The 12,888-nt window shown below is 32.5% G+C and overlaps 1 protein-coding gene across 5 annotated transcripts in view; it reads right to left on the bottom strand.

The window, feature by feature from the left end:
• anks1b (ankyrin repeat and sterile alpha motif domain containing 1B) overlaps positions 1–12,888 on the bottom strand; it is a 312,589-nt gene that overhangs the window by 93,077 nt on the left and 206,624 nt on the right. For all 5 annotated transcript variants that reach the window (XM_056455663.1, XM_056455662.1, XM_056455665.1 and 2 more), the window contains one exon: positions 1,750–1,848. In XM_056455663.1, the coding sequence (XP_056311638.1) occupies positions 1,750–1,848 (99 nt within the window). The remainder of the gene's footprint in view (positions 1–1,749; positions 1,849–12,888) is intronic.

Below are 12,888 nucleotides of genomic sequence, written 5' to 3'. Positions count from 1 at the left end.
AGGAGAAAGCAAGTGCAAGGTTGTTTGGGACACAAGTGAGATTTATTTGATGTCACACATGCACACACGCTCTCTTTCCCTCTTACATGGTAATGCCAGAAGCTTTGCTGGATGGAGGGGGTCTAAGACTGAGCATTCTCTGGGGGAAGGTGCATGCTGGGATGTGTATGTGTGATAAATGTGGATACCACGAAACCACATTTAGTAATGAAATCCATGACACACACATGTATCACATAGCAAATTTGTGTTTCGCACTGCTACTTTCATTACAAAGCTCTTCAGTTCTAGATCTCAGTGCAAGTATCTCTGACCGTCTCATACTATATCAACCTTTTACGAGCGCTCCATTACATGAGCGATAAAAGAGAAGTGAAGCCCAGGCACATCGTTTGTGGAGCTTTATAGCCACTGGTCACTATTTTTGGTCACTGTATGGAAGAAAGCTCATGCAGCACAAATGTTCAGTTGAGTTCATTACAGAAAAGGTTGAGTGCACTGATTTATAGTTATTTAAACTAGTTATTTTTTTTAAAGGTTAATTTAAAGGGACAGTTCATCCAAGACTAAAAACGCTGTTTGAGTTTGCTTTGTGTTTTTTTAACACAAAAGAAGATATTTTGAAGAAAGCTGGAAACCTGTAACCATTGACTTCCATAGTATTTGTTTATCCTATTATGGATGTCGATGGTTACAAGATTTTTAACATTTTTAAAAAGGGAACACAAAAAGGTTCATTATTGGGTGAACTATCCCTTTAAGCTGACTGTAGACTGTAACTGTAGAACCAGACTTCTAGTTCCCAACATGCTTTTTGTCAGACTCTATACCAGGGGTGCCCAAACTTTTTCCTATGAAGGGCCGAAAACAAAATTGATTAAGGGTGGTGGGCCGGAGGTAAATATATTAAACTGTATCACATTAAAATTGTTATAATCATTTCCTAATTTATTAATATTTTTAAAATATATAAAAAGACATACTTATATTGTGTTAATAATTTATACACTTTAAAATGAACATCTTACAAGAAAAAACATGAACAATTCCATTTATAACGCAATGGAGTTCAATACCGAATACACATAAAAGCTGCATGATGTCTTGTGCAATGCCCCCTATCCATCGAGTGACAGTATGTCTTTTTTTTAATCTGATTAATTCACATTTAATTAAAACCTTTAATTTCAGTTTGCTTTTGTGTAGCTCAACGATTAAACAAACAAAATGTTATGTTAAATTAGGCATTCCCCCAAAATGCCCCATCATTCCTCCTCTCTTCTCAGATGGGATGGCAGGCAAAATCAAAGGTTACCATGGGCCAACTTTGGCCTGCGGGCTATACTGTAGGTAAAATAAGTATATAATCACCCAAGTTTATAAAAGAGTATTAACAAATGTTGCTTCTAACTAACAATTTGTATACTTATTTTATTAAAAATGCAAACATTTCTTTTGATATTCTAATTAAATTGTAACTAACATTGTGAGAAATTGGGTCAAAAATCTTTACTTAATTTGTTTTAAATATTTTGACAAATATTTTAAGTAGTATGAAATAATCAGGTTTAAATTATTCATTGCATTTTTGGCAAGGGAAAAATGTACATGTTTCCAAGAAGGTGTGATGGACTGTTCTTTATCATGTTTTAATAATAAGCCTGCTTCTGAATGCATTGTTAGCAGGTATTTTTGGAGCTGGCAGCAGTCTCTTGTGAGCTGTAGGACGTCCCTGATGTCTTTACTCACCCTGGGCAAAAGGCGAATAGCCTGAAGAAGTCGCTGTCTGTGGGCAGAGTTTAAAATCCCAATCTCTAGCAGGTCCTGGTCCTCCACAACATTACTGCCCTGCAGGGAAAAAGTGATACAATTTTAAAATGAAATACATAATGTTTAATAAATTCACTGCTACAACATGCTGAAGAAGAAAGCAAACAATAATGAGCTACGCAAATGAACAATTACAATACATTACAATAATGAGCTACGCAAATGAACAATTACAATACATTACAATAATGAGCTACGCAAATGAACGTCCTGCAGTATGTAAATACAGTTTTATCAATTAGACATTTATTTGTATAAATGTATAATGTGCAACAATGTGCTGAAGTGGTAACAAAACATAATAATTAAATACAATAAAATAAAACAATTAACTAAATTTTAAAATATTAACATAATTTAAAAAGGTAACTGTTATACAACATTACTGCCCTACAGAAAAATATAAAAACAAAATTATTCAAATTATAAAAACAGACTTCGGTAACAACAGCGTTCAAAAGCAGCAACAAATAAACAAATGTAACAATAATTATGATGACGACAGTAATAATGACAATACATACGAAAAAATTAATAAATTCGTTTGCATAAAAGTACAAAGTGCACCAATATTGTTTGTAATATGCATGTACATTTAAAAAATAATAATAAACAAATCACACAACACTAATGACTACAGTAAATTAACGAAAATATTTTATTTATATTAAATAATACTTCACTACATTAAAGCCCTGCAGTAAAAACAAATAGACTCATTTGCAATAGTAACAAGTAACAACAGCAAGCTAAAGTAGCAACAAATAAACAACGACAATAATAACAAAACAACAACAACAATTTGTTATATTAACATTGTTAATATAACATTCCTGACCTACAATAAAAAAATTAAAATAAATGGCAAAAATGATGCGCTGAATTAGTCAAACATATACAATACTGCCTCGCAGACAAATATTTTTGTTGCCATAAAAGTTTTGCCATAAAATGTGTTGCTATAACAAAAAATAATCTCAGTTCACCTAAAACAACCCAATCAGGAGGTCCATGAACCCATCAAACAATAATCAGATCAACAACTAACAACTTGATGTGCACAGGTGCAGGAAACACATGCTGCCACACACACACACACAGATACACTCAGAGCACTATTAACAACTGCTGTTTCATGCTGATCGTCACCTTTAACGACCTTTCACTAACTCTAATCAAACCAATCAACCTCCTATCCAACAGGGCAGAGATCTTCTGAAAACACACACACACATTCTCTCATAGGACTATTAGTATTCAATTTCCCCCATGTTATCCTATGTAAATGTGAGGTAATGTAGATTTGTACACAGATACTGTAACACAGTCTACAACGTGTCAGTATCATTCCACAATGCTGGATAACCTCCACAATGCTGATCCCACTCAAGTATAATGTATAGCTGATCAAACCACCTCTGAGTGTCACCATCTGCTCCATTCACAGCAATACAATCCAGACCAGAGCAACCGCGCGCAGAGGAGGGGAAGATTGATTAAAGGTGTCCCAAGACATTACTAATCACTCACAGCACAGACCTGCTGAATGCACAATGCTTGCTGCACACTGTGTACACACTGGCTCTGTGTTTTAATATGTATGAGGCAAAGATAAATATTTTTAAGACTATAATCCTTCATTGTTGTCACATTACACTGCATGTTTAATTCAGCAAGCAAGCGGTATTAGGTTATGATTTTGGAAATTAATACATTTAATCCAAGCTTGTGTAAAATGTCTTTACTCATAGCTGTCTGATCCAATGGCAGGTCTAGAAAAGGCTGCTTAAAATGTGCATTTGATAATTTCAGCTCATTTTTTTATTTGTGTCTATTGCATTTCGAGAAAACAGTATTTTATACAGTGTGTTTTGCAATGTTTTGCAAACATACAAACAAAAATATCATTTATTTGGATATAGTATCTACATTATAAGCTGCAGCTAGGTATGGGACCATAATCGTTTTCAAGGTATACAGCGGTTTAGAAAAGTCAAGGATTTAAAGCCCCCCAAATTTTCTGCTATACCATTGCTATGGTATATGTAAGATTTTCATTTATGTTTGTTTATTTCTTTGTTTTTTTAGGACAACAGTATCTCCAGCAGAAAGGATACCCAAAGATGCTGTTTTAAATTGTAAAGATATCTGTTTTAGAAACTAATAAAGACAGCAGCAGTCAATGATTTATTTAAACTATTTAGCCTGACATGTTTACTGTTCCAAAATATTTTAAAATGTTTCTCAAAATAAAATATAATGTGTTCTGCTGGGAAAAAGTTTTAGTTTTTTTACCCAGACATTTAAAAAGAATATATTGTAGAGCAGTAATCACAACACTGTGAAACCGTGATATATTTATCCAAGGTTATCATACCGTCAGAATATTATACCAGCCCATAGCTGCAGCTATACTGTAGTAAGCTGTAATGTTTGGCATACATGAGTGATTTTTTCATTAAAGTGGATACTTCAGTATATACAGTACATTGTACTTTTCAAAAAATGTTCAATAACAAATTCTTTACAGTACAGTATCTTGTTGAAAGCATATTGGTATTTTTTACATTCAGTGTTTGCCAAATTTCACATACATATTTGATGGCAACAGAATTAATAAACTTTTTTGTCAAAAACTTAATTTGATGGCATGAACATAGTAATAAAATCATGATTAACACAATCTAAACAACCCACTGTGTGGTTACAGAAAAAATCTGTTCTCCATTTGATAATGTAGTAACAATTTTGACGTTTTACAAAACAACTGGGGACATTAAGATCAAATTACTTTCTCAGCACTTTCAGTGCGTCGGATCATATTAGTAAAGGGAAGTGACAACATTTCCTGCATTTACCATAGTTGTGGAGGATTATTTCACTAATTTAAAGGCAAAAGTATGATATCATACATCATATAGTTCAGAACTGCTAGAAATAAACAATTCAGAGAAAAAAAAATACTTTTGAGAGAGACAACTTATTTCTGAGACTTATTTCCAGTTCTGATAATTGTGAGTTTATTTTTTCTGAGCTTTTATCAAACAATTTTGAGTTTATATGGGGAATTTTGAGTATCACCACACTGTTCAATTCAATTCACCTTTATTTCTATAGCGCTTTTACAATGTAGATTGTGTCAAAGCAGCTACACATAGAAGATCATAGTAAATTGAAACAGTGTCAGTCCAGTTTTTAGTGTTTAAGTTCAGTTCAGTTTAGTGTGGTTTAATAAGCACTACTGAATCCAAACACTGAAGAGCAAAACTGGATGCGCAGCTCTACAGATCCCAGATCTACAGAACCATGCAAGCCAGTGGCGACATCGGCGAGGAAAAAACTTCACCAATTGTCGAAAGTGAAGAAATAAAAAAACCTTGAGAGAAATCAGGCTCAGTTGGGCACAACCATTTCTCCTATGGCCAAACGTCTTGTGCAGAGCTGCAGTATAGGCACTGGAGTTACAGAAACTAGTCACCAGGTTTGTTCAGAGTGAACTAAACTTCTCCCTCTGGCAATTTAAAGAGAGCTCTGAAGAGATACAGTATATGTTTAAAGCTTTAGTTTTACTGTGTGTTGTGAGTTTTGCGATCATGCAGATGGCACGCAGCCATGTATACTGTATGTATAAGTTTTGCAATTAAAAAAACAAAATAAAAAAACCTGAATCAACATCAGCTTTAGTGCTACATATCACAGAGGATGTGAAAAATAACACAATGCTACAGACGAAGGCAACAGGTAAATGCTGACATTACCTTTCTGTATGTGTTTGTCTTGGTATGATGGTGTTTTGTATGGCATGCACAATATTTATTATTGTTCTGTGTTAGTACAGTAGGAGCTAATTTAGTTCCCTCCAAATGGTGTTCTGCAATTAAAATTATTACCAAATGCTTTGGTACTGTATGAACATTACAAATAGCTTTGGTTTTAGCATTAGCGCTCAATAATTCTGTAGGAACTGTGACATTTTTGTGCAAAAGATCCTTATACAGTACATTTCTGTGAAACACAACTGTGAAAACCAGTCAAAACTGCAAGATGCCAAATTTTACTTTTATGTAAAAATGTACCTTCTTTATTGTTTTAACCCCTGACAAAATGGGCTGCCTTAAAAATGGTTTATATTATTTATTTTGAAATTACTACATTTTTATGTACTTCACTGTAATAAGAAACACACACAAAAAGCAAATACAATATTCAGGTTATATAAAAACACAATACATTTTTTAATCAACAGATGGCTCAAAAAAAGTATGAATAATCTGCATCCTCACGAGTACTGAATGTAGATTAGCTTTGCGCCCTTAGTAGAGAACAAGTAAACAGCAACAAAGAAACCAATTATCATTTAAAAGACATTTCACCCAAAAACATACTGTTATCTTTTACTGACCTTCATTTGACCATCTGCAGCTTTTACAAAGTTACATTTAAGATTTGCACAGAACAATTTAAACCCATGTACTGTAAAGAAAATGTAATAAATAATTAAGGGAATACAATGTTAAAGTATTCTATAAATGTAAGCAGGGGGCGAAGCAACCAGGGGGGACAGGGGGATACGTCCCCCTCACTTTTTTAGACTGACCATTTAGAAACAGATGATGAGTAATTATATGAATGTAAAATATTGAATGTCATTCAACTGTCCCCCCACTTTTAAAATGTCCACTACGTGTGTATAGGGCTAACATAATGAGATTAATTAGCAACAATTCAAAGTTTGAAAATACAAAATGTGTACTGTGTACTGATCTACAATACTTTTACATTTAAAAATAGTTTTCTATTTATTTGAAAAGCAATAAACAAGTCTGTAAAACTGAAATGCAGTGAATCTATACATTAAACAAGAACAAATTTGCAACAGTGGTCAACATCCCCTACCATTTTCAACTGTTCAGAATAACAAATTGACAGACAAATCTGGTTTATTTCAACAAATATTAATTTCATAACTCTTTTGAACATAAAGCTTCAGCATTGAGAGAAAAATAGTTTTGAACTCTTTTTACTAATAATCTAATAAAATTTTTGAAAAAAAAGCAAACTATTGATTTTGCGAGGGTAAAATGTACAGTAAAAATGACATCTTATTGTCAGATGAATTTTAATTAAAGGTGCAGTAGGTGATTGTCTTCAGAAACGATTTTTGTTGTGCTGGTTGAAAGTCTCTTCACATTCCAATAGTAATGATTTATTTATATGTATTTTTATATTCTGGGTAAGGCATAACACAAAAAATGTTCATCCAATTAAAATTTGTCAGGCCGACAATTCCCATAATTCTAATAAGTAGCCCAAACTGTCTGTCAACAAATGTAGATTTGTACAACTGTGCACCAGTTAAGTAATGAGTGTAAATCCTGCCGCCGCCAGCCAACCACTAAGCATACACTAGTCGCTTTAGGACAGATCCTTCCATGCATGAAATATTGCACATTAAGACATGTTTTGCTTTCAAACTACATAACTGCAAACGTGCTGGATATAATACAGTTTTTCCTTCAGAATTGTAGTATTTACATTTACATTTAGTCATTTAGCAGGCGCTTTTATCCAAAGCGACTTACAAATGAGGACAAGGAAGCAATTTACACATCTATAGGAGCAGCAGTGAACAAGTGCTATAGACAAGTTTCAGGTGTCTTATTAAGTACTATAAAGTTTTCTAACTGGCGAATGACATGATCTAGTGGATCTCTGTCATCTTTAATGTGCGCGTTTGCAGGATTTAGAAGGTATGGCTTTGGACAGCAGGGGAGGAACTGTGTTTCAAAGATATTATGCTAACCAGTTAGCCTTTTGGCAGATCACCTACTGCACTTTTAATTATTTGTGATAAACTACCACATCCGATTCGATCCAAGCATCCTACCAATCACTCTAAGTGCACAAAACCACACCGACAACTGCCAAATTGGCTGTAAACCATCTCCAAGTACAGACAAAAGTGTTATGTACAGTACAACTAAACAAGTTCATCCGTAGGGGTCAGGAAAAGTTATTTTAATACCAAAATGTTAATAACACTCAAAAGACAACTTAAACATATAAATCACCAGGCAGCTAAACACTGAATGAAGAAAAAAAAAAAAAAAACACCAATTCAAACGGTCAAAGCAAGTGATAAGCAAGATAAATGACCGGCACAATGATGCTAAATTGTTCGTCTCAAAACTCCCAGAAGTCCTGAAGCAAAGCACTGCTATGATCTCTCCAGCACTTAACTCTCTCTCAGAAAACACTCTTTCATAGCGAGCTCACTGTTTAAATTCTGTACTTTTAAAATGGCACATTGGCTCTAAATAAATCTTTCAGGCCAGCACTCTATTCAAGCTAATACCGAGGGAGCACGGCGACTACACGCTGCAGTCTGTCTTTTATATCGGCTTTACTCCAAGAAAAAGAAAAGTAATTACGTTGGAGTAAAGAAACTTTACAAACCCACAAACACATCAGAGGGAAGCGGCAGACCTGCATCTAATATTAATCGTATCTGAAGGCCTTTCTGAAGCTCCGTCCAACAGAGACTAGAGGCAGAGGGAGCGTGCGCTTTGTGCTTCATCCAGATGTCTCATTCATCCGGAGGAGATGCTTTTTTGCTGGAGGCATAACATTACGTAGTAATGAACTGCTGACTGGTCTGCAACAGTCGAATTGGGGAGGATTCATTAACATGCTTTCCACGATATCACGTGGGTTGGTGTGATTTTTCTTTTAATGGAATTGTTTACAAGAAACTAAAAAAAGTTGTTTTTATCAGAATGATGACTCAGAAAAAACCTTCAAACTCCTTTACTGATTCAACTGAGCTTGATCTGAATTACATTTCACTTCTAAATACAGCCAGTGCAACATAAACCTGCACTGAAAGTTCAAACGAATGTTTCAAATGTGCTTTTTAAAAGCCCCTAATTACTACAGGTTGTATTTAATCAGTATGAAACAAATACAGTAAAAAAGTCATATTTTAGCAGGTTTATTTGCATGCAATTATGCATAATTAGTGTAATTACTTCAGTAAATACATAGAACATGTGTAACAAGGACACCTTCAAATAAAGTGATACCATTATATGTTATTAAAACTGTTTTCCAGCAAATACGAAGGAAAACTCAAAGTGTGAGATGATTCCCATCCTCTGAAGCCTTTTTTTTGTTTTGTTGCCCTCTGGAAGAAGGTTTAGAAGCTTTAAATGCTTTTCTAATAGATATAAATTCACCTTTGTTCCTGAGGCTGTAAAGCTTTACATCCTTACATTTTAGCAAGTTCTAAATTTTTAATATATGGTTGCTTCCTATGTTGTTTTTGTACTATTTATGAAGTTATTATGAAGCATGCTGGATTGTGTTTTTTAGTATTGTTTGTAAGTGATTTGTCTCTTTATGTGTTTGTTGCATCGTAAATGCTACTGCCCTAATTTAACTGCCCCTGGTGGGATTAATAAAGTTGTTAAACTTGAACTTATATTTTGAAAACATTTATTTATGTGATAAGAGCTGTATTTTAAGCATCATTCAGAAAATATTGTAATTATAGTCTGATTTGCACTCAAAAAAAAATATGTTTGCTGCTTGTTCAATTTATTAAACAACACAATTTTTTAGACAACTTAATAGTTTTATGTTCAATCAACTTAAATATGTGAAAACTAATAAATTAGCTTAATTTCTTCTTGCTGTCCAAACTCAAATTGATTGTATGTAATCCAGCATGTTTTACAGTGTGGTGACTTGAATCTAAAACTAAAATAATATTATTATAAGTGATACAAACAGTTTCTAAAAAATCAGTTGTTACGAAATCTCTTTTCAGGAATACAAACAATAAATATAACAATGTAAAAACAATGCCTTTTGATCAATTTAATGCATCTTGCTGATCACAAGGGTCATCATAAATATATGAATAAAAGTGTTAATGTATTAAAAATAATCTCGCTGTCTCAAAGCATTAAAACTGAATGGGAATGTATAATATAGTAAGTGGGTCAAAGAAGAGAAGCCTTTTTAGCGTTGGCATCAATTTAAATTTGCATCATGCTTAAAACTGAAAGAATATTAAATACAAGAGTTGTCTACTACACTGTTTAAAATCATTTCTTTGAGAAAAAAAATGATGGTGAAATAATGTATTATTTTTCAGTACAACAGATAAAGTTATTTAAAAACCATTACATAATCTGAATAACATACTTATTCAGAATAAATCACAAACTTATTAAAATAAAAAACAGAATAAGTGATCATGCTCAATTTTATTTTATGTAAATGGTTAAAACATCTTGCTGACAAATTAGTTTTTTAAAGTATCTTATGAAGATTTAAAATGACAATTAATTAATTAATATGTCGGTGCATAATTTTTAATACAGTATGTCAAAGGATTGTTGTTCTAATCATGCCTTACAAGATTGTTTTACTCACTGACCATTTTTATTTATTTTCTTTCTTTCTTTCTTTCTTTCTTTCTTTCTTTCTTTCTTTCTTTCTTTCTTTCTTTCTTTCTTTCTTTCTTTCTTTCTTTCGATCTATTGATTTAGTGATTTCTACAAATTAATATTGTTTTCAGAAGTTGAACTTTACAAAAATTTTACAGCAATTTACAGAGTAATCCAAGATATGTCTGTATAATATACACATGTGGTTAGGGCTGCATGATATTAAAAAAATTTGATATTGCGATTTTTTTTTCTCTGTGATATATATATATATATATATATATATATATATACCCCTAGCCCACTCTTTTTTCAATATTCACCAAATGATGTTTGACAGAGCAAGGAAAGTCTTCTGGAGAAAGTCTTATTTGTTTTATTTCAGCTAGAATAAAAGCAGTCTCTTTATTTTTTAATAACCATTTTAAGGTAAAAAAATATTAGTGCCTTTAAGCTATATTTTTTCGATAGTCTACAGAACAAACCATCTTTATACAATAACTTGCCTAATTACCCTAACCTGCCTAGTTAACCTAATTAACCTAGTGAAGCCTTTAAATGTCACTCTAAGCTGAATACTAGTATCTTGAAAAATATCTAGTAAAATATTATTTACTGTCATCATGGCAAAGATAAAATAAATTAATTATTAGAAATGAGTAAATAAAACTATTGTTCAGAAATGTGTTGAAAAAATCTTCTCTCCGTTAAACAGAAATATGTGGAAAACTAAAAAATATGTGGAAAACAAATCTCTCCGTTAAACAGAAGTATATAAAATGTAATTCAGGGTGTAACGGATCACAGTTGATCCGTGATTTGTAGGGAACACACATGGCCTGCGGATTAATAAATTTTTTTACTGGTAGATTAATCCTAAATTTGCAACGATCACAGAGAGATCGCCTCTCGCATCATTCAAATCACATATATGAAATCATTTAGGCTTCCCTGTAAAATATTATAATGAAGGAAGAAGTTGTGGTAGGTAATTCTGGATGTGGTGGGTTTCATTAAAGGTGTTTTCTGTCACTATACTTGTTTACCCTGCATCAATGCATTCAGTGTAAGCTGCACGATTAATCATTAAAAGTTTGGGATGTCAACACCCACGCAACACGGAACACACAAGTTATAAATGATGGTGATTTGCATATATTTATTAATCCTTCAAATCGCTGCATTCAAATCTGTGTTTTAATCTTTACCATAAACATCAGTGGTTATATCTAAACTATAAACTGTTATCCCAGTACTTTGTGTTATTTGACTGTTTGTAACTTCATAACTAACTTACAAACAATCAAATAATACAGAAGTACTAGGATAACAGGTTATAGTTTAGATATAACCACTGATGTTTATAGTAAAGATTAAAATCATCGTCACATGCATTTAACGATGCTCAAAAATAAAAGTTGTAGGCATAAATTACATTATTTAACCAACAGGTGGTGACAACCAGCCATCAACTTGTGCCACTGAATAATTCTTCAAAAATGACAATTCTAGCAATAAAACATGAAGTTTTATCAGTGAATAACTAAATAAATGAGTTTTAGAAAGTTTAATGTTTATACATTTAGTATTATCAGCAACTGCAGTAGTAACAGTGAATTTTTCACAGTAATACATATTTTACAATTTACTTTTTATTCAGCTGATTATTTCTTTATTTTATTTTAAATAAAATTACAGCTTATAAGTTCTGTTTGTTAAAACCAAAAGTTTCTTGCAGTACTGTTTTTGTAATAAATGGAAAGCAAATGACATCTGAAAAACGGTCTAATCTATGACTAAAAAACCATTATGTGATCTGAACCATGAAATTTGTGATCCGTTACACAACTAAATGTAATGTATTGCAATTTAATTTCACCAGATGACTTAAATAACTCTTTTTAGATTTTAGATTGATTGGGATGATTTTATAGGAGAGTGAAATAAATTGTTTTAATGTAATTTATTATATACATATAATAAACTACAGTCATAAACACAATGGAGCAAATATTAAAGTGTAATAAACAGTGCTTGATAGTTTTCTGAGGAGAGTCTAACAGTATTCGGTTACAGAAATTGAATAATCAAATGTAAATTAACTATGCATAGTCTATATCATATAAATTGTTCAATAAAATTTATCTTTAATAAAGTTCTTTATGCTCTATTAAAATGCTTTGACCTCTCTTAAAATGCTTACATAAAGCCCCTTTCGCACATACAGACCTTTCCGGAAAATTACCGGCAATATTCCGGAAAGGGATCATGTGTGAAAAGGCCCTTTTCGAAAATACCAGTAAATTCATTCCACCAATTTTCCAAATGGAGAAGTTGCTCTGCTGCTCTGTGTGAACGCAAAAAAAAAATGAGACGTCTACTCCAGCCAATCACAACATTCAGATGCATTCACATTCACGCTGTTTATGAAAATAAAAGCCTTTGAATGTTTTTCCAGACACATTTAGCTGCTAGATGTTAGTCAGACAACATTTCTATGTTCCTTCTTAATCAATAAAATGCTTATGATAAACCGCTGTTTGTTTACTTTCAAGCTCTGCCTCAGTTGCTTGACGTGTGTGCACATGAAGAATTGCTTCCTTGA

Source organism: Danio aesculapii, chromosome 4 (assembly GCF_903798145.1).
Source record: "Danio aesculapii chromosome 4, fDanAes4.1, whole genome shotgun sequence".
Lineage (NCBI taxonomy): Eukaryota > Metazoa > Chordata > Actinopteri > Cypriniformes > Danionidae > Danio > Danio aesculapii.
Note: the sequence above shows the minus strand (reverse complement) of the source record. Positions and strands in the feature narration are given on the sequence as shown.